This window comes from Bos indicus x Bos taurus, chromosome 27, assembly GCF_003369695.1.
Source record: "Bos indicus x Bos taurus breed Angus x Brahman F1 hybrid chromosome 27, Bos_hybrid_MaternalHap_v2.0, whole genome shotgun sequence".
Lineage (NCBI taxonomy): Eukaryota > Metazoa > Chordata > Mammalia > Artiodactyla > Bovidae > Bos > Bos indicus x Bos taurus.
The window spans coordinates 19931770-19955349 of NC_040102.1; the positions used below are offsets into that span (position 1 = coordinate 19931770).

The 23580-nt window shown below is 38.5% G+C and overlaps 1 protein-coding gene across 1 annotated transcript in view; it reads right to left on the reverse strand.

Annotated features, from left to right (window-relative positions):
• VPS37A (VPS37A, ESCRT-I subunit) overlaps nt 1-23559 on the reverse strand; it is a 34510-nt gene extending 10951 nt beyond the window's left edge. The window contains exons 1-5 of the mRNA XM_027530131.1: nt 23122-23559; nt 9983-10057; nt 8011-8125; nt 7406-7506; nt 642-867 (exon numbers count right to left, since the gene is read on the reverse strand). Coding sequence (XP_027385932.1) covers nt 642-867; nt 7406-7506; nt 8011-8125; nt 9983-10057; nt 23122-23246 — 642 coding nt within the window. The 5' untranslated portion in view covers nt 23247-23559. The remainder of the gene's footprint in view (nt 1-641; nt 868-7405; nt 7507-8010; nt 8126-9982; nt 10058-23121) is intronic.
• Nucleotides 23560-23580: the final 21 nt, after the last annotated feature.

Consider the following 23580-nt stretch of genomic DNA (forward strand, 5'->3'; position numbering starts at 1 on the left):
TTAAACCAATGAGACACTGGTTTACATGTCCTTAGTACCCTAGGGCAGACCTTCCATAAGCTGACACGTGCTTCTCCTACATAATCCTTCTTGTGTCTTTGCCTGCGTTCTGTATGAAACCTGAGGGTTCTGTAACAGGCGGCTTCACAAATGTGCCATCTGGTTTATGCTTCCACATCTTTGTCAGAGCTGCTGCCTCTTAGAATTACCTTACATGACAACACCTTATCATCCTGGCAAATTCATTACCATCTATCAAAATGTGGCCTCAAGCATGAGCTCATTCATTCATCCGCCTCATTTTAAATGAGCACCTACTGTACGGATCAGGCATACTTTGAGGCACCAAGGATAAAGTGGTATAAAAAAAAGAATCTCATCTTATATAAAGGTTATCTTTCTAGCTCTACATTGGTCCCTGGGAGCACTGACTATTCCCTCAACTGTGTCTTCATAGTAACTCTAGACTAACATTTCTACTTACAGTTATTTGATGGTTACCTCTTTGACATTGTTCCTTAAGTTGAAAATGTGATTTTTTAAAAATCTTTTGTGCCATAGTGGTTGGCACGAGGAGGAATATGATGTTTGCTGACTGAGTATTTCAAGGGTACAAAATACAGATATCTGGAGATACCAACCGGTGTTGAAGTGTCTGTTGTGGGAACGGGCAATGGCAGATTTGAAAGGACACCAAATGAAGGAGCAGCGGGTTTGGCGGTTGTATAACTTGTTGTTGAAGAAGAAACAGTGTCAGCAACAGATAAAGAGCTGATAGTCCTGTTAGCTTCTTGTGGGGGATACGGAGGAAGAAATGGGAAACCCTGAGAAGCATAAGGAGGCATCCCACCTGGGTTACTGTACAGGCTAAAGAGAAAGAGAGGAAAAACATGCGATTAGATTTTAGGAGTAAATTTGTAAAATTATTCCTTAATTGTTCTAAATAACAACTGTTATGCACTATAGATGGAATTTGTTTATGGCAGGGGCCACTAGTTTTTATAAGTAAATTAGATATCATATAAATTGGAAAAATAAGAACACCCCTTAAAAAGAATATTTTTATTTCTTTCCATGAAAAAGAAGTATGTTTTAGAAAATGTAAGTTCAACTGGTCACAGTTGAAGTGAATAGAAAGGCCATATTTGAGTTTTGAGCATTCTACTGGCATCAATGAATATTTTCAGAGAAGAAATGGAGAACACTTAGTCCACGAAACTTGTTCAAATAGCAATTGTTTAGTAGCTTTCACTATATTTGGCAAAATCTGACTGAAAGTCAAGACTGCTTTTCTAGAAAATTTCAAAGAAAAATTAATTGTATAGATGAATTGCTAAAAATGCTTAACTATAAAAAAGATGCATAAACACCTCAGATAGGCTGGGACCTTGAATCTGAGACCTTTTATTGGATGGAGTGCCTGCACCTGGACAAATGTCTCCTTGAGCAACAGAATACAAAGAAACTTTAAGGGCCTAAAAACAACCGAATGCACCGCAGTCAGGGTAATTATGAATAATATTACAAAATTATGAAATGTCACAAAAAGGCCACAAACCAACAGCCACTTCTGAGGTACCTGGGGCAAAAGCAGGGTACTATGCATGATCCTTGTACACAGCAACACCATGGGGTAGGCAGGCCAGCTGGGCCACCCCTTCTTCTGCCCAACCACAAGCCGCCCCCATCCTCACTCCATGTGAGGAACCAGCCTGCTCTCCTCGGAGAGCAAGCAAGGGTACCCAGTTTCTTGAGTTCACTCCCTCGTGCTGCAGCACAAGTCCCAGGAAAGCCTTTCCTGAATTTTTTTTTAAAAGATGCATGTAAAAATCATGCATATATATTAGAAAAAGTGGCACAGCAGTATGTACTCAAGATAAAGTCAGAAAATATATTTTTGCAAGATGATAAATACAGGGTTCTGATTCAAGATGGTGACATAGGAAGATCCTGGATTCACCTCCCACAGAAATTTAATCGACAGCTATATATGGAACAATTTCATCCGGAAAAAAACCCCCAAAGTATCTGAGCAAATCAGGCAAACAAGAAGAAAATGACATCTAGGCTAGTAGGAGAGGTTGAGACACAATCTCACCATAAACCCCACCCTCAGGAAGAGGACCTACAACCTGAAGAAAACTCAAAACCCAGAGCTTTTCTCTGGAGGGTTAAGGTTTGAGTTTGAGGCTGAGAGACAAAACACCCCAAACATCTAGCTCTGAAGACAAAAGAGCTCACATCCCAGAAAGCCACAAGGCACGGCAAACTAAGAACAGCTCTCAAAGGGCTCGGAGGCACAGGATTTCCTGGCTCAGGGCCCAGCGCATTAGAGGACCCCACTTACTGTGATAGAGGCTCATCTGCCCATCTTAAAGCATCATCCTGAGGGGGCAGGCATCTAACTTAACAACATATAGGCTAATCCCTATACAGTCTGAGGACGGGGTTGGTCACCAAAAAGACCAAGTGACAGAAAGTTGCAACTTTCAGCTCCACTCATCGATCTCAGGGAAGAGGGGGGCTGCTAATTAAGCTCTATAAAATCTCTAGAACAGGAAGATTCGACAAGCGCCCTGCTCGTGAATGCATCCATAGTCTATGGGGACAAAAGCTGCTGTGCTCAGGGCTCTCCTAGACCGTGCCCTGCTGTAGGCACCTCTTCCTCTGGCTATTCATCTGTATCCTTTACAACCAACCACTAAACATATGTAAATTTATTTTTGAAGTTTCATGAGCCATTTAAATTAATCAAAACAGGGGTGGGTGGGGGGAATCCATGGGAACCTCTGATTTATAGCCAGTTAGTCAGAAGCACAGGAACCATCTATGGATTTTCCATTGATATGTGAAATGGAGCAGTCTGTGACTCCCTCATCTGTGGATCTGACCCCATCTCCAGGTGGACAGAATTGTGAACATCAGAACTGAGTTCAATTTGCAGGGAACACGGTGTTTGCTGAGAACTGGAGAATTACTTGGTGGTGTTGGGGAAAAATACATATCAGAGTATTGAAATGTTCCAAAATATATCTAGCTTAAACAATTTTTTAAATGGGAGTGCTACTGTTTTTGACATAATTTAATGTCATATTTAATGACATAAGTTAGCAAAAAATTGTAATTGTTTGGAAGAAAATTTGTCACAAATGTTAAAATTGTAATACTGAAGTTTATACAGAAAAATAAATAATATAAAGAAAAGAACCTGAAAAAAGAGGGTAAAGAGAGTTTAATCCTGGCATAAAGCAAAACACAATAGAAAACCTTAATTTTAAAAAACTTTTTTTTAAAGGAAAACACTGGCAATGGATAGGAAGATCAATGGAACTGAATACAAAATCCAGAAAATTCCCAAGCATATATAGCAATTAGGATATAGTAAAACAAGATTTCAAATCAGGTGAAAAAAAAAAGAGAGAGAGGTCAATAAATAGCACTGCGACATCTGGAAAAAAATTAAATTGAAGCCAGATCCTCATAATAATAATAAAAGAGAAACCAAATGGAACAAATTAAAACAGAAAGCTTTTTTCTTTAATTTAAAAAAAAATCTTAAAGAACTGGAAGATATCATGGAAATTAAAACTTTGGGGTGGGAAAGGACTTTCTGTGATCCCAAATTCAAAAGTCATAAGAGAAAATGATAAAAATCCCTTGACATAAACAAACAACAACAAAACTCTCTATATGACAAAGCCTATTATAAATAAAGACAAATAAACTGGGGGAAAACATTTGAAACTCATGTCATAGGAAAATGGTTAATTTTTCTAATATATACATAAAGAACTTCTACACACTGACAAGACTAACAACCCAATAGCAAAATGGAGAATCAGATAGAATACACAAGTTCAAGAAAAGAGAAAAAAAAATTAGGAAAAGATTCAACTTCACTGTTTAGGAAAAGATTCAACTTCACTGTACGATAAAACAAATTAAGTTATACTAACATCATTTTCCACTTAAAAATTAGCAAAGATCCCTTTTGATAAATCACCATGTCAGCAAAGGGAATAAGCACTGCATATAGGAGTAGGAGGAGAAGGCCATGGCACCCCACTCCAGTACTCTTGCCTGGAAAATCCCACGGATGGAGGAGCCTGGTAGGCTGCAGTCCATAGGGTCGCTAAGAGTTGGACACTATTGAGCGACTTCACTTTCACTTTTCCCTTTCATGCATTGGAGAAGGAAATGGCAACCCACTCCAGTGTTCTTGCCTGGAGAATCCCAGGGACGGGGGAGCCTGGTGGGCTGCCGTCTCTGGGGTCGCACAGAGTCGGACATGACTGAAGCGACTTAGCAGCAGCAGCAGCACAGGAGTAAAAACTGGTACAACTTACTCCTTAGGGCAATTCTGAAATATTAGTCAAACTTACAAATATGTATACCACTTTGACAATGTATCCAACAAAATACTTACAGTTGGGTAAAATGTTTTTAATGTTATTCATTGCATCACTAAGGGCAAAAGGGTGGGCCTTTTATGCAAGATTGGAAACAACAAAAATTCCATTACTAGGAGTCTTAAGTTATGTTGTGTCCATAAAACAAGTACTTTGTGGCCATTAAGAAGAATGAGGAAGTGCTTTATGTACCAATATGGAAGGCTCTCTGAACCATACCACTAGTGAGATGAAAAAAAAAAAGGCAAGGGAATAGTATGCTATCATTTGTGTAAAAAAAGGAGGGAATAAAATACTGCATGTACATATTTCTTTGTATATACATAAAATATCTCAGGAGTTCTATACATATGCACTCAAACAACCAACTTTGGATACCAATGAGAAGAAAAAGTGAATTGCAAGAGAAAAAGAAATGGAAGGGAACTTTTTACCCCACACCCCTTTATATTTTTAAAATTTTAAGCCAAGTGAATCTATGATTGAAAAAAATAAGATAGTTTTCTAATAAGCTTGTTTATTTCAAAGTATGGCTCACCTTAATCTTAGAGCTTTACTTTTATCTAAAGTATATTAATAACATGTATGTAAATATAAAGTGTTATTTAGGAAGAATATGATCAACATGAGAATATTTCTACTTGAAATATATCCTTGAAATAAAGTCTTAATAATTCTGAACAAAACTATTATAGGTACAACCTATAATATAATCTAAGAAATGTAGCAAACTTGCTTTTTAAACAATGTGTACTAAATCACAGAACTTATTTGATATGGGAACAAACAGACTTTTTGGCTTATGTTTTCAAATAAGGTGAATGAGATATACTTAGCCCTATCCTGGAAGAAAATAGTAAATTCAGTTTTTAGATAAAGAATATCACAGAGGCTTCTGACTCTAGGACAAAGACACAGGAGCGCAAAGTGATGGCTGAGTTTGATATACCTAATGAATGGGATAATCTAGCCCAAGCTGATTTCCAGGCAGTGTTAAAATACGACCTGATTTTTGAACAAGAAAAAGTAAATTAAGTAAAAGAACTGGGCAATTAAGGCAAGAGATATTAGAGGAAGAGGAAATAGTGACTGTCAGAAGTTGCAGCATTATGCAATTTTAGAATATTGAACACAAAAAGTAACAAAGGATTAGAAATCGAAATGGCACGGGACACCTTAGGAATAGAGGTATGCTTTCAAAATTCTCAGTGGAGAAAAACCAAATAAAACAAACAAACAAAAAGAAATTAAAACAAAAAACAAAAAGAAAAACAAAACAAAAAAGTCAGTGGAAACCACTTCAACACACTCTATCAACTATGAAGTATGAGGGCATATTAAAGATATTTGCAGGTTAAAAAGAAGAAATCTCAAAATTATTCTTCCCAGCATCTTAAGGCATACTGTACTTTCAAAAATGGTCACAGCACTACTTCTGGTCCCATGTGCTCTCCCAGGGGGGTTCCCAGATGACTCAGTGGTAAAGAATCTGCCTGAAAGGGCAGGAGACATGGCTTCAATCCCTGGGTTGGGAAGATTTCCCTGGAAGAGGGCATGGCAACCCACTCCGGTATTCTTGCCTAGAGAATCCCATGGACAGAGAAGCCTGGCAGACTACAGTCCATGGGGGTCACAAAGAATTGGGCACGAATGAGTGACTGAGCACGCACACATGCTCTTCTAGAACCCTACCACTCCACCATTAAGAAGAAAAGCCTATTTTCTTCCCCTCGAATCGGATCAGGACTCCGTGACTGCCTCAACAAACTGAATGAAGCAGAAGTGACACTGCGCGACTTCAGCAGCTAGGCCAGAGAAGGTGAATATGACTTTCTCATAACTCTTTCAGGATGTTCACCCCAGAAGCCCAGCCATGGTGGTGTGAGGAAGCCCAGGCTGCATCTCGGTATTTCAACTGACCTCCCCAGGTAAGAGCTTCTGATGAGAGCTTGCTGATGGTCAGTAGAACAGAGAAGAGCTCTCTGATGAACCCTTCCTGAATTGAAGAATAATGAGCAAATAAATGTGTTTGCTGTTTTAAGCCATGCCAGTTGATGCCAAAGGTGGAACACAAACAAGCTCTATTAGTACCTAACCAAACTGCAGATTCACAAGGAAAATAAATGCTCATTATTTCAACCACAAGTTTTAGGATAAACTGTTACTCATCCTTAGGAACTTGAACACACCTTTACTTAGGAAGCCACAGGGAGTAAGTAAAGCAAGAAACTAGGAAATAGCCTGAGAAAGAAAAAAACACAGGATGCAGGAAAAGGAGAGTCCCATACAGGAAGGTGGGAAAGGGAAATCCCAGGATGGCAGGACAGCGCTTGTACAGTAATTCAGAATGGAGGGGGAAAATGGAGCAATATTTGCAAGGAAAAAATACTGGAACCTCAAGATTACCTGACAGGCTTGATGATGTGAAAAAATTATTTGAATGATATTTTTCAGAGCTGCTGAAAAGAGGTGGGAAATTAAAAATATCAAAGAATACAAAACTGATGGAAAACTGAAGTAATTATTAACTCCAGAGAAATGCAAAAAATTATACCACAACAGAAATGTAATCATTATAAAGTACTTGGCTCAGCAGAAGGGAATATTCTGAGAGCCAATGTAATGAAAGTACCAAACACAAACTTAAGTAAAAATCATAATTTCACAGAGGATGAGGGAAAAGAAAGGTATGTGAAAAATAACTAAAACCTTCATTAATCATGATAGGAAGTCAGTAGATGGTATCTAAAATCAAAGAATCAACAGAGAGCAGTATCTATATATTATTCAGAAAGATGAAGATAAATATTAGACAAGCAGCTAAAAAATAAAATCCAGTTACCTCTGAAAAGTATGAATGTATCTGCCTGTGAAGGTGAGGATGTGGAAAGCAGACTGCCTTTTAACCTTATTTGAATTTTTAAGCTATGCTTTGATTACTCAGATCAAAAGTAAATAAATGTATATACAAACTCTTTTGTTACAAACATACTTACTATGGGAATGCTGTTGAAGCAGGAGCTAAAACTGGAGGATTCTTCCAAAACTCATCCAATAGACTCTGAATAATTTTCCCAAGATCTGAATGCATTGTAAACTAAAAGTAACAGTAATACACAGTGATCGAAATCATTTTCGAAAAAAGATTATATAGTCTCATTAAGATAATTAAACTGTAAAACTTAACCTTACATCCACTTTTATAAGTCAAAAATTAAATGAAAGGCAAAGGATATTATGTCAACTGAACATCCACAACTTACTATAGAAGCAATACCATAAATAAGGTTAAAAGTTTATTTAGTTAATACTGGAGCTGAACTATTTCCACACTTCACTACTGACAGTAATCTGAAGGTTCAAAGGTAAATACTGAGTACACTTAAGTTATAGTCCTTCACGTTAGTGAATCATATACATATTCTAAAAAATGTAAGGCAAATTTGAATTTTAATCCCTTCCTAACTACTATAAAAGATCTACAATGAACCCAAGTTTTAACATCAACAGGTCCTCACCACTGAAAAACAAAAAGCCTCCAAATCAGGATTATCTATTAAGTATAGTGAACATTTTGAAATAAATCATAGCATATACATACATTGCTTACTAATGGGGAGGTAACATACACTCCTTGTTTATCCACTAAGTGATGCCGTATTGGTGGATAAACACTGATCACTGGTTTTTCCTGAGGAAATTGTGGAGGAAGCAATCTGGCAAAAGTAGAACAGAGTTATATAATCATAATTCTAAAACAAAGTTACTTAAAAGCAAATTAAATTTTCACACTTTCATTCAGATTATTCAGTAATTAGTGCTCTATTATGGTTGTTGACTTAACTGAACCTATACAGAAAGACACACTTTGGCAACGAGACTATAATTAATTCAATATAGTAAAACCTTCTTAATGTGGAGTAAGGATAATGTGAATTATAGACTATTCTTCAAACTGGGCCAATAATTGCTTTCAAATACATCACATTATACCAAACTATCCAAAATTTCAGCCAGAAATTATACATTTTTATCAGGTGAACCATGTTATGCCAGTCTGGCTTTTTACTGAACCACAGGTCTTGGCATCTAACTTTCTTGTGGCTTTCCTTCTTTTGAAATGCTGCCAAGAAGTGTTTCACTATACACTGAATTCTTAATGAGCAAGTAGATAAAATAAGAAGTACTAGGGTTGGAATACTGGAGCTGACACCATGCCTTGGTGCTATGCGGCTCTCTTTGAAATGTCTCAATTAACACATCTCTCCCAACTTTGAGGTCAGTCCTATGGTTTCAGCTAATTAACAGTAAATTCTCAGTACCAAAAGGAAAAAGAGTAAAAATCTTAACCCTTTAAGAACTACTGCAAATTTGAAATTAGGGAGTGAAGTCTCCAACAATGCACTTTTACGGGACATGGAACCTTGCAAATCTCTAAAATCTAGATGAATACATCCTTTTAAATTGCCACTCCGTTCCCCTCCTGGCTCAGGGAACTATTGTTGTCAAGAGGGAAACTAGGTCTTTGTTGGCTTCTCCTACTTAGCTGTACCAGGGTGTGTGATGAGAGAGAAAACTACCTTAGGTATATAGTTTAGGCTGTTAAACTACTTTGGAAAAGAGGCAATGAATGGCCTTTGGAGCCCAAACAGTCTGGGTTTCTCTCCTGACTACTGTATTCACTACCTACTTGAATATAATTTGTTTTAGTTTTCAGGGCGGCTGTGACGATTAATAAAGCTCCCATATATTGACATAACACAGCATAATGGTTGGCACTGCTATATATTCACCGTTTAATTTCCACTCATTCAACTAGGATTTAATATGGGATCCCACGTGAAGGTACCTCACTAGGCAATGAAGATCTGACGATGAACAAACATAGTTTCTATCTTCAAGTTAAGTGCATTTTTACTGTACCTCACTCAAACACTTGCTTGAGCAGCCAGCCACCTAATGCAATCTGAGGTAATAATAATTCTTTCACGTTGAAGTCTAATAAATGCACTTAGGGCTAAATGAGTACTAGCAATCACTTTGCCCAAACTTTCCTCTTTATTACTTAATAACCTTAATAATGATTATTATTTTTTACTTTTAATTTTTTTTCTTTAAAAATAATCGGCAGATCAAATTCAACTGTGAACTTGCTGGCTGATGTATTATATTGGTTGCTGAAAACTAGAATATTTTAACTTGTTTCTGATGTAAAGGTGGTTGTTCCTCTAACAGTGTCTGCACACGATCCCTTCCACTGTTTGTTGTTGTCATGCTCACTCTTTCAGCCTGCCTCCAGCGAAGAGTTTAGTGCAAATCAATGAAAGATCTATTACATCTTTGTATTCCATTTCCTCTTTCATGGTTTCTTACCGCAATCTCTATTACAATGACATATTTAAACTTTTTTATTTCACAGAATTGTGTAAGTTTAAGAAACTTTAGATACTAGAAAAGGAAATAAATTCAGCTTACTTTAAACAGCTTACTTCTGACAGTAGCTAAGAAACAAAATGATAAAAAGATTTTTCCAAGTCCTATTCCATGAAAAAACAGGATACAATTCTACTCACATATTAATGTTAATTGTCAGGTTATTTACAGTGAAAGGCAACCTGTATTCCACATCTTTCTGTATTTCAGCTATGCTGTAGGAGAAAATGTGAGAAAAAAAATTTATCCAAAGTTATAAAAACCATTAATGTTAAAAGCAAACATTAAAATTTGTAGAGTCTACTAAAACAACTTCATTTTAATCACAGAATCTAGAGAGCCAATATAACTTGTATCTTGAGGGGGAAATGACCATAGAAAAAATTATCAAATAAGCAGGCAATACTATTTTGAGATATTCTCAGGGGGTTGTGAAGAGATGGAGTTAAGCTGGTGAGGTAAAAAGGCAAAGAACTCTTGTATTAGTGCTACACCGATTACTATTGCTTTATATAATTTATCATTGTGCTGTGCTTAGTCACTCTGTCATGTCTGACTCTTTGTGACCCCCTGGACTTCAGCATGCCAGGCTCCTCTGTCCATGGGGATTCTCCAGGCAAGAGTACTAGAGTGGGTTGCCATGCCCTATTCCAGGGGATCTTCCCAACCCAAGGATCAAATCCAATCTCCCTTATGCAGGTGGATTCTTTACTGTCTGAGCCACCACGGAAGCAATTTATCATTAGTAGAATCAACTGTAGGCATGAGTTTGAGCAAACTCCGGGAGACAGTGAAGCTGGGCATGTTGCAGTCCATGGGGTTGGAAAGAGTCAGACATGACTTAGCAACTGAACAAGAAGCAATTGCCAAGTCCTCTAGTTAAAACAGGTCAGCAAGAGAAGACCTATGTTCTGACTACAAACCTGCCAATGCCAGCTGTATTGACAGGGCTTTCAGAGTTTAAACTGAGAAGTCTGGATGAGATGTCTCCTACAGCCTTATGATAGATAGAGACAGCTGGCTGCTTTTCAAAACCAAATATTCCCCTTCTTCCTAAATAAGAGAGTCCTGATTTTATTCTGAGCAGCAATATTGTAGCTTTTCTTGTAGCAAGTTGTTGCTACAGGCTTAAGTTCCAGCCAATAAAACACAGTTAAGTTGGGTGAGGTGGAATTTCCAGAAACTCATTTTAAACGGCAACAAAAACTGGTATAGAGTCTATCTGCCCTTCCTGCCTGGCCCTGAAAGACAAACTTCGAACAACCATATTGGACCAGGAGTGACTCTGAGAATCAGAGCCAAACACTAGGGAGAGCTCAGCAGACAGAAGTAGTTTGGGTCCTTAATGGTTATGGAATCAACAAACTGAATTTCTCGTATGCAAGAGAAAAACAAACTTTTATCATGTCACTTTATCAAGTTACTATTTGGGGAGTCTTCATTATTAATACTTGAATATAACTGCCATCTAATAAAAGTTCCCTATACTTTAACATTTTACATTCAGAATTTTTATTAAAAAATTTTTTTTTTGGCCATGACCCCTTACCATGTGGAATCTTAAAGCTTCCTGACCCAGGACTGAACACAAATCCCTTGTATTGGAAGGTTGGGATCTTAACCACTGGACTACCAGGCAAGTCCCCAGAATTTTATTTTGATTGCTGGCATGCAATTATTACAAGTATAATCTACCAACCAGATCTTTTGGTGACTCACTTGGAATTCTAACATTTATAATCTTTATAATCTTTCCAAAGGGAAAAATGTTAAGTAGTATTAATGAGTTATGGTTGAAAGGAAGCCTGATATCCAAAAGGACAAGAATCCTTTTCAAGCATGAATACTTTTAAAAGATCTAGCAGTTACATAACTTATTTTTTTTTTTCTTTTGGTTGCTTTAATTGGTAGTTCTGGAAGACCTGTCTTATTTTCCTCATTTTTGGGGGGACGAATCAAGATTGCCCGGGAGAAATATCAGTAATCTCAGATATGCAGATGACACCACCCTTATGGAAGAAAGTGAAGAGGAACTAAAAAGCCTCTTGATGAAAGTGAGAGAGGAGAGTGAAAAAGTTGACTTAAAGCTCAACATTCAGAAAACGAAGATCACGGCATCTGGTCCCATCACTTCATGGCAAATAGATGGGGAAACAGTGGAAACAGTGTCAGACTTTATTTTGGGGGGCTCCAAAATCACTGCAGATGGTGACTGGAGCCATGAAATTAAAAGACGCTTACTCCTTGGAAGGAAAGTTATGACCAACCTAGATAGCATATTCAAAAGCAGACATTACTTTGCCAACATAGGTCAGTCTAGTAAAGGCTATGGTTTTTCCAGTGGTCATGTATGGATGTGAGAGTTGGGCTGTGAAGAAAGCTGAGCACCAAAGAATTGATGCTTTTGAACTGTGGTGTTGGAGAAGACTCTTGAGAGTCCCTTGAACTGCAAGAAGATCCAACCAGTCCATTCTAAAGGAGATCAGTCCTGGGTGTTCATTGGAAGGACTGATGCTGAAGCTGAAACTCCAATACTTTGGCCACTTCATGCAAAGCGTTGACTCATTGGAAAAGACTCTGAAGCTGGGAGGGACTGGGGGCAGGAGGAGAAGGGGACGACAGAGGATGAGATGGCTGGATGGCATCACCTACTCGATGGACATGAGTTTGGGTGAACTCCGGGAGTTGGTGATGGACAGGGAGGCCTGGCATGCTGCGATTCACGGGGTCACAAAGAGTTGGACACGACTGAACAACTGAACTGAACTGATGACTTTTTTTGCCTTCTGATAAAAACCTAGCCTCTCAAATATGTAAATTTCAGGTTGCCTGAAAGGTTCAAGAGTGTTGGGATGGAATTACGGAGAAATCATAGATGTCCCCTCTGACATCTCGTGGACTGAAGTTATGATTGAAGAGAAGAAATAGTTGGGGAAAGACTCAAAATATATTCAGTATTAAGACTAACTTAAAGTTTCTCTTTGGGGATCAGGTTCAGACTAGGATACTAAACAGTTTTCCCAGTTGTATTGATATAAACACTGTGTAATCAATAAAATGGCTTAAGTTTTTTGTTTCTGTTATCTTAGATGTCAATGGTGTCAATGCTTCAGAGGAATACTTATCACAACAGTATCAAAGCCAAGTAGAGCATTTTAGTGACCAAGAGCATATTAGGCTTCAATTAGGCTTCCTGGGGTCAAATCCTTCCTCCACCATTTACTTGTGTGATCACAATCTACCTAAGCCTTATCTCTCACATGGTAAATGGGGATGTTAAAAATACCCATCTTGCTAAAAGTGTTGTTAGATTAAGTGAGATAATGCAGGTAAAGCCCTCCCCATATAATACCATAATTGTTCAATATATTTTAGCATCATTAAGCAAACATTTAACATACATATCTAAGTTGGAGCCTGTCTAAATTTGTAGTACTGAAGTGTTAAGTCATTTTTTCAGACACTGTCTTTTTATAGAAAACAAAGTGAATTTGATTAAAATAATTTTTGGCTAGAAGTGTTCATTGTCCCCATAATTATGTTGCCCTTCTCCAGGGGTTTTCCTGAACCCCGAGATCAAACCCAAGTCTCCTACATTGCAGGTGGATTCTTTACCATCTGAACCACCAAGGAAGTCAAAGGTAGTATTCGTAATATTAACGAGAACTGAATCATCATTAACAAATTCCAAAACAGGTTAGCCATGGCAACTGATGGGTTGAGGACATGCTGCCCCTAAATGTGGCACCTTGGCATCTTCAATATTTTAAACTGAAGGAATATAAGAAAAAAGCAGAAACAGGAAAGTTACTCTGACCTTCTCCCTCCTTATCTTTCTTTCTTAAAACAGAAAATAGGTCTTAAGACCTCATTAAGAGGTGCCCACCCTACACCAAGAGGAAGGAGCATCTGAATCTCAGAAGACACAGGGACAGTGAAAGAACCTAAGAAGCCGGACTTGCTAAGGCATCATTGTTCCCTGCAACATGGCCCCCGCCCCTCCCACTTACTACAATTACAAGCATGCTTCATCTTATTGTGCTTCACTGATACTGATGGTTAGTGTTTTTTAGCAATAAAGTATTTTTAATTAGAATACATACATTGGTGTTAAGACATAATGCTACTGCACACTTAATAAACTACAGTATAATGTATAAATTACAGTATAATGTAAAAATAACTTTTATATCTACTGGGAAACCCAATAACTCATGTGACATGCTTCACTGCAACACAGATCTTCCCTGGTGGCTCAAACAGTACAGAATCTGCCTGCAATGTGGGAAACCTGGGTTCAATCCCTGGGTCGGGAAGATCCGCTGGAGAAGGGCATGACAACCCACTCCAGTATTCTGGCCTGGAGAATCCCATGGACAGAGGAGCCTGGCGGGCCACATCTGTGGGGTCGCAAAGGTGGCAAAGGACAGGCCTGAAGCGAATGAGCACGCATGCACACTGGCACTCAGCTGGCAGTATCACTAAGGCGTGCTGTGCACTCCTTAACCCACCACATCCCTCCACAACTGTCACCACGACTTTCATCAAGCCCAGTATAAAATGCTCAGTTCTGTTTCTCTGGCTCTTCATTTCCTTTTGAAGATCTCCCTGATATGTAAACTCACATGAAATTTGTGTACTTTTCTCCTATTAATCTTTAGTTGGTTTAATTTTCAGGCCCAACCCTAAGAGCAAGAGCATCAAGGAAAGCTGCTTTCTTCTCTACATTAGTTGTGTTAGATAAAATGGCAGATGCTTGTTCTACTTAATTAAAACAAGAATCATTCCCTGAATCTTTATCACAAATGTGATTTTGCATTTTTTGCTATTTCAAGTAGCTTTTTAAAAACTTATTCCAAAAATAATTCTTTCTCAACAGGGAAAAAAATTATTTTTCCAAATCAGTAAATGTTATTTTACAAGAGTTTTAAACGTCTACATAATGTTCTAATATATTGTTTAACCTATTCTGTACCATTAAATACTGAAACTAAGCAGGCCCCTGGGGGTTCCTGGGCATGGAAGCCTTTCTAAGTCCCCACACTTCTGGTTTGTAGGAATAGACTCCAGTCTCCATGACCTTGAAAGGGCAAATTCAAACAGTTGCTAATCAGGGATGGGAGGAGACAAGGGAGGAGACAAGGGAGGAGACTGCCCCCCACCTCACCCACCCCCAGGCCAGACTAAAGGCATGGGTGTACACAGCTCCTTACAAGCAACTCTGCCCTTGAACACGCTTTAAAACCTTTCAACAAATCGTCCCAGGTTGGGACACACAGCTTTCCAGGGCACAGGCGGGCTGTGTCTCCCTTTGCCTGGCAAAGTAATAAAGCTATTCTTTTCTATTTCAGCCAAAACTCTGTCTCAGATTTTATTCCGATTGATGCACAGAGGCTGAGTTTTCAGCATCAATATTTAGATTGTTTCCAAGTTTACTGCTATAAACCATGCTTTGATAAACATTCTTACAGTCATATCTTTACACTGACAGGTAGTACTCTTTGGATGTAAACACACATATGTGTTCTAAAGTAATACTGCAATCTCACCAGAGAAAATTTAAATGATCTTCTGTTAATAATTTTATTCTCTAGGTTCTCTGAGAAAAGTGAATTATTATGGTTTTATTTCAGCAACTCTGAGTCTGTTCTGGACTCAAGAAAGCTGAGACAGCTAACTTTTGTCAGAATGTGTGGTTAACTGGCATCCACTCTACTTTTGACAGCCCCTAAAACCATACGTAAACAGACCTTGAAATGCAAGACACACTAGCTATGGTTGGGATCCCTTTCACAGAAGAATCATTTATCTCCTCACTTTATATTTTGTGTAAACCTGGATTCTGTAACTAAGACTAGGTTCAGCTGAACAGCTACCATGCATTCAGCACCTGCATCTCCCAAGGAAATGGAAACAGCGTGGTCCCGTCTGTTTTCTCAGTCACCAACTGACTGAAAAAGATCAAGACTCTGATTCCATCATTTCCCCTTGTTTAACTCAAGGAAGGGTTTTAGGTGATCCTTGTCGATAAAAGGTTTAGATGCTTAGATAAAGACATTAGACAATTTCCCTCTCCCATTTAAATCTCCAGGAAATACTGAAACTGACTTTTAAGAAGCAAATCTATATAACAGTGCTGGAAAGTAAAGGGTTCCATACATACACTGACAACGAACTCTGAGGAATCTTAGAAAGATAAAAGATTAAAAAAGGATGAGATTAAAGGAAAAGATAAGTGTTTAAAAAAATTAAATATAGGAACTAATGACAACCCCCAAACATAAGACCAATGCAAAGCTGAAGCCCTTGAACCAGGTCACGGCAAATCTGAGTGTGGAAGGTGGGGCAGGAGCCCCTCTCTGAGTAGACAGTGAGAAGAAGCCTGGAGCAGCAGGAAGTTAGAGCTCTCTCCTGGTGTCCGGCCTGTTTCAACCTGCAGACAACCGTTCTGTCTGCCCCAGAAATCCATGGGGAGGGAGCCTCTAAGGGGGCAGCACCTCAGGAAGCTCCTGACTCCCAGGAGCCTCCATCTCCAAAAGACAACTATCAGCTTGCCCCAGGACAAAGCAAGTCATTCTTCCTCACCTATCAACTGAGGCAGGCCAGGATACACAGAACTAAAGACCCACAAACAAGACTACAAGGAATCTTACATACAGAGAAGGTTTGAACAAAACAAAAGCATTAGAGGCATGCACCAAACTCAACAAGCTCCACACACAAAAACTCAAAGATACAGAATTAGAGGAGCAAACAGAAGACTATAAATTTGTTACAATATCCTCAGGGGAACAAAAGAAAACAGCACTTGAGTTACCAGTCCAAGCCTGTACTATTCTGCGCAGGACAGGACAATAAATCCAGAGACAGTTGCTAGGGCAAGGAATAGACTTTATTTGGAAAGCCAGTGAACCAAGAGGATGGTAGACTCATGTACCAAAAGTACCATCTTGCCTGAGGAAGAGTTCAGGTTTCTTTTATATTAAACAGGAAGGGAGTACAGTCAAGTATTTCCTGTTTCCGGTCAGCCTCCAGTGGGGAGGTGCTAATTTCCTCCTTCCTGAAGGCACTCACAGGTGGGCCTCATCAGGCCTTAATGCTGATTACTTGGGAGGCAGGGTTTCTAGGAATGGACCATTATGTGTAGTTGAAGTTTACAGGCAACAACCCTTTATTAATTAACTTGTAATAGAATACAAAAGCTCTTCCCTATTACATTGCCTTCACACACACACACCAGCTGATATGAAGTGAATAATTAAGAAACTTGAAATTTAAAATAAATAGTTGAATAGATGGCTCATTGCTCTGTTTGGAAGATGCTTCATACTGTACCCTACTCCTGGAGAATGCTGAGGCATGTTAGCATAAAGCCTTTTAGAAATTCTAGAGTACTCAATTTTGTTTTCTGTATCTATTTGACACAGACCACTTATTTCATAGCTATTTTTGAAACACTGCTCTTTAGAAGACATTGGATAATGACAGAGATGCTATAGGAACACAGGAGAAAGAACTTAACCTAAACAGGGGTGGGGGAAATGAGGTCTTTGGGGGAAAAATAGTATCTGAGCTACATTTAAAAGTCAGATAAGAGTTAACCCCAGGAAACAGAACCAAGGAAATGAAGTGTACATTCCAGACAGAGGAGGACAATTAGAAAAGCTTCAGTAGGAAATAACACTGGGTCTCTAAAAGTCTCTGTATCTTTTGCCATTAAAGAAACTTCACATTGTGTCTGCTGACACCTTTTCATGAGTCACATCACTTATATTCTGTGACAACCAGGCATTAAGCTAAAGAAGCTGGCAAGAGTTAGGAAGCCACTGAAAAGAACAACATCATCAAACTCAAATTTTAAAGATTACTCTGGCACCCATGTGGAAGAGAAAAGGGAATAAGATGGAGGCAGAGAGAACAGCATGATGCAGTGGTAACACAGATGACTAAGTGAAAACAGGATGACCAGGTTTCTGGCTTAGGTGAGCAGGCAGGAGAGACAGCTTGGAAGAAATTCAGAAGTAGGAGGCAAAAAGTAGATGTAGTCAGACTCAACTAGCAATGGAGAAATGATTACCTGTGTGGTAACTTTTTTTTTTTAAGCAGGTATCGATCGATACTACTATGTGGAAAATTAACTAGAAAGAACACTTGACTGTTACTATCTATTTAGGAAAAGTATTCTTAAATTGTAACATGCTTTATTGTGTCATATACTCTACAACTGTAACTTTTAATCACTGGTTATAGATTATATGACAACGTACCAAATTAAAATTCCCTTAATTATGGGATCGTTCGCTATACATTATTTTTAAGTTCACTGTTAGGAGTTCAAATTTATAGAGTCAAAATATTGACATTCTGTAGGTTTCTGCAGCTTCAATAAGCTGTCATAGCAGATTCTTGTAGGATTTTTTATTGCAACAAGTTAAGGTGATTTTTCTTTCACAAGGAAGTTTTATTCTTACATAACTTATGTTGCCAGATCTTTCTATTTTGAATGAAAAGTTGGAGGGGACCAAGTCTGTATGAGAAATCTTTGTATTTGCTGCTAAACTGCTGTGAACCTACAACTACTCTAAATAATAAAATCTATTTTTTAAAAGTTGGAAATTTGGATATTTTAATGAAAAAAATCTCACACTATGTTGACAACAGATCCATTAAAAAAAAAATACAGCACTGAACTGGTTAAAACATATACACATATCCTCTCATTACAAACTTTTTGTGTTGTAAAGTCTGTATGTGAGTCCTTTTGAGCTGACAGTAAAAACTACAAGAAAGAAAGATTTGGAATCTGGGCTTACTCAGAAACACATGAGTTTACAGGAGACAGCCTTATACCTAAGAGCAGGGGTTAAACTAAATAGCTATAGGGTACAAAACTATACAGCAGCAGACTCTCCAAAGAAGTCACAGACTTTTTAAAGATTTGGGTAATCAGAAAGAATATCCAAGGACTGGTGCAAAAGAAAATTTCAAAATGATGTGTATAGACTATGTAGATAGTCTATTGTATTTAAGATACAATTATATCTTAATTGTATCTTAAAAATCTTCAAGATACAAATATAAAATAGCTGGCATTTATAGATACATTTTAGTGTGTGTCAGATAATATTCTAGTCTCTCTACATGTATTGTCTGAAACCTTTCAAAATTAAATTTTACACTTCATTTATGAAGAAAAACTCTCTGGAATGGACTTGCTTTCTGAATGGAAAGTCAGAAGTAGCCCTGCCAGAGACAAATGGAGATCTGTGAGCGATTCATTAACAAGCTGGCTAGATCCAAGTAGGCTATGAGGCAAAGGTTGCAGGCACATTGATACCATGCAGTGGAAAGAAGGAATACAATCTGTTACCTGCTTACTGTGTGTCAGAAACTCTAATAAATGTTTATACATATTACTTAAATATCAACAATTCTACAGGATAAAAATCCCAATTCCTGATTTTACAGATGGGAACTAAAGCTTAGAGTTCACCTAAGTCATTAATGTATTATGATGTGATGTCATTAATTTTTGCTTGTTTGCATTTATTTTCTTCAAATTCATTTTGTCTAGCATCCCATATCAAAGTGAAAAAGAAGAAAGCAATTCCGATAAATATAATAACTCCCAAATTAGATTTTCTTTTTGAATATAAAATAGCACCAGAATTACCACATAACAGATTATTAAAATGAGAAGTCCTTTATTTGAGAGAGCTGATATCCCGAAGTAAAAGGTAACAAAGACACTATTTGTATAACTTTGAATCTTTGCAGTTAATTACAGACAATACCATTCACAGCACAGCTTCAGGCTATTGTTTCAGAGCTAAGGAAGTAAAGTAATAAAGAAGCTAATGAGAGAGGAAAAACCAGGATAGTTAGGATGGTAACTGTTGATTTACCATCAGATTCTGGTATTTTCTGGCTGTCAGGTACAGTGCAGGGAGATACCTAACAGCTTCAATTCTAAAGAATCTTTAAATACTGGGATTGGTGTGTATCAATGGGGATAGTTTCAGCTACAAGTAATAGAAAAATCAGTTCGAACGTGTGATTTGTATGTATAATACAAATGTATATGTATAATCTCATACAGACAGGAGTCTAGAGGCAGAAAGGTTCCAGGCCTGGTTAACTCAGTATCACAATATCATCACAGACTTTCCATCTTTCTACTCTACCACATCCAGTAGTCAGCCTTCCTTCCTTCATGATCCAAGCAGTTCCAGGCATCCCATGTAACACAATACCCCAAAACAGAAAGAGGCATTTCCTTTTAGACATCTCTATTACTAAGAAAAATGTTTCATGTAGCTCCCCAAAAGACTTCTTCTCCAACTCCGCTGACCAAGATTAGGTTAAGTTTCTGACAATAACTAGCAGTGGGAATAAGCCCATCATCACTGGAGTAAACAATCACTATTTACCCATAGAGACTGAAGGGGCTTGGCCTCCATTAAAGAAGTGGGCCTGCAGACCAGGAACCCAAAAAGGTAATATTCTTCCAAGAAATCAGAAGTATGGAGTTAAATGGGAAATCAAGTGTGACTTAAAGCTTCTTTAGGAAGTACAAGAAACAACAGAATTAGTTCTACTCTTGCCCCAAAAAGTCAGGAAATATAGTGGTAAGTTGAATATTATGATGACTGTTACTTAGAAAGTGGCATATATTACTTCAGCCTAGTAATCTACATAACTTTCAGTTTCCATTTTCAGAGCAGACAGAAACATGCTACCATATAACAATTTTTTGGTCATCATTATGACAGTGTTTCATTTGCCCTGCCTCACCATTAAGACTTAAAGAGAATTTCTTGAAGTAACTAAAAAAGAAGTTTAAATTAGGGGAAGGGAATTAAAGAGACTCTTTCCTGATACGGGATTTTTTTGAATTATAAGTAGTTAAAAGAAAATAGAAGTTGGAAGGTAGATGAGAGAATAGGGTGGGGAAAGGTTACTGAGAAGAAAAAAAGTGAGACACTGAGGGCAGAAAAAGAGCTGCTGATCCTGTAAATGGAGAAGGGACAGAGTATGAAACATGAGGCAGAGGGGTGGAGTGCAACAATACATTAATATTCATAATTGAAGAAGTTCTGCAGTATTCATTAAAATACCATTTTAAACAGTCTTTCAACTTTTACAGAGTGCATTTTCAGAATAACCAATTGCAGTGTCTTTTTGTACAAAAATCTTTAAGTTGTAGTATTGAATTTGGTTACTCAAGCAACATACTGTCAGATACTGCACAGATGTTTCATTTTTACCTGCTAGTTTTAAAATGTATGTCATAACTTAAAAGGGCAAACTTAACAAGAATAGGTGAAATTTTTTTCTGGGACCATACCATTCTTTAAAAACTGCCATGTACATGACCTACTTCATTGTCACCAGAATTATCCAAGTATAGTTTATAAATGTGAACTATTTCAATAAAAACTTCAAGTATTTTTTATAAAAGAAATTATAAGAATCAAAGCAATTAAAGGTAGCTGTTCATAAAATATCACAAAATACTGTAGATAATGTCACATGTCTAATTATATATCCATAATTTCTGGCTCAAAAAAAAATTACAAACAAAATAGATCCTTTCTGCTTTTGACTCAGGGTATTTACTGATCCTCTTAAGCTAATTACAGAATTCCTTAGATTAGCAATTCCTGCCTTCAACTCTAACTTTGTTTGGGAGACACACATAGAAAAATACACAATACATTTCACATCACTTTCCTTATTTACCAGCCTCAGCAGCAAGGGACTTTGGAGTATTTGAAAATTCAACTCCAACCTCAAAGAATAAAATTTGCCATCTGTGAGAATATCTAACAGAATATCCTAAAGGCTTAAAAGCAATTAATTCCAAAGGTATGGTTCTAGAAAGTATTTTGGCAATTGTAAACAAACGGCCTTCCAAAGTGAGAACTTTTGTTATGTTTATTAAAAAGGAGTATCCTTAATTTATAAACATATTTTGTAAAAGTGACTCTTACAGGTCAGTAGAGAAAACCAGAGTCAGATTGACTTTTAAGAACTCTACGAACTTAATTTTCCAAAAAGAAAGCTACCATTACATCAAACACCATGCTATTCTTTCCTGTTTAATACCACAAATTCTCACCTTTCTAAAGTTCTGAACAGCAGAACAATTGAGAAAAAGAACCAAAGGAAAAAAAAAAGAAAAGAAAAAGAACCAAGGAACACCTGAAGTTCAATCAGCAACAGGCCTCACTAAAGCCAACCGATTTTGCAATGATTTTTTTCTTTTAACAATACACCTAAATTTAAAACTATTCCATACTATAACTTGTTTAGAAAAAAATTAGTATAACACATAAAATGGCTCCTAGAATTAACCAATTTTAATATCTCGAGATGTATTTCAAATATATGAATAGTCTATTAAGATGCAGATATCTTTCCATTAAAATACATGCTGACACACGTAAATATAGTTGCATAATTCATATGAAGAGGCTGTTCTAATTTTTTAAAACCACTAGAGGTCACAGATACCTGCAATAAAAACAGCTGAAATAATCTGAATTGCAAAATATTTCTAACCTGACCACGCTGAAAATGAACAAAACGAAACAAAAACAACGCCAGCAGAACAATCAAAATGACTTGAAGGTAATTCCTGAGTGTAGGAACAAGAATCTCAAAGTGAGAAATGAACCCACTGATAGTTACCAGCTGCGGGGAGGTGGGTTAGAATGAACAGGGTAAATCTATTAGAGACTTAAGAGGATTGAGTACGTTACTCCCAGAAGAGAACTCACTTATGAAAACTTTGTTTTCCCCTTCCTTTGGGGTTCAAAGTTTTTTCTCCAAAAATAGTCCACTATTCGTGAAACTTGAATTGCGAAGAGTAATCTCCTTTTTAGCCAAGTATAGTATTTTAACAATTCGGCCAACGCGGCAAACAGGTGGGTAAAAGGAAATGGTGAGGAAGCCGGGCAAAGCAAGGCACACTGCAGACAAGACAGGAGACAGACTGCAGCCGGCAGCGGTGTGTCCGGGGAGATGAGGGAAGTCGGAATTAGGGGAGCTGAGCAGTGGTGGGGGCGGGAGCGGGGGAAAGGGCGTCCCGGAAGAAATCCTGAATGTGGGTCAGGGACGGGAGAGCAAGCGTGAGACCCAGGACCAAGAGAGATATGTCCAAAAAAAAGGGCGGCAGCTGGCGGGAGTCGGCCTGAGGAGCTGCGAGTGTGGTTAGCACCAGCCCGCCCTCCCGCCCTACTTTCTTCCTTCGGTCGGAGAGGCAGCGGCCAGTCACCTGGAGTGTGAGTTCCGGAGGGACTCGATCAGGCGCTGCTTCTGCTGCTGGAGGCTGGTGAGACCACCGGGGGACCCAGCTGCGGAGGAGGAGGCGCTCTTGGTCAGGGGGAAGAGCCAGCTCATCCTCCACGGGTCCCCGGGCCGAGGCCCCAGAAGGCTCTGGCCTGCTTCTCCCAGCGGCTCAGCCCGGCGGTTCTCCAGCGACAGAGGAGGAGCGGGCAGGGACGGCCCGGCCCAAGTGCTGGGCAGCCGCGTCTTCTCTAAGCCGGCCCGGCGGGGGGTCCTCGGGGCCGGGGGGGCATGCTACTGTCAGCGCAGCAGCTGAAGAGAAGGGAACTCGCAGCTCGAGGCTGGCGGTCCGCGGCCCTGACGCCCCAACCAGCCAGACAGCCCGACCGCTTTAACTCTCCACCGCTTCAGCCTCCGTCACCTGCGTGCCCCGCCCCCTCTGCGGATG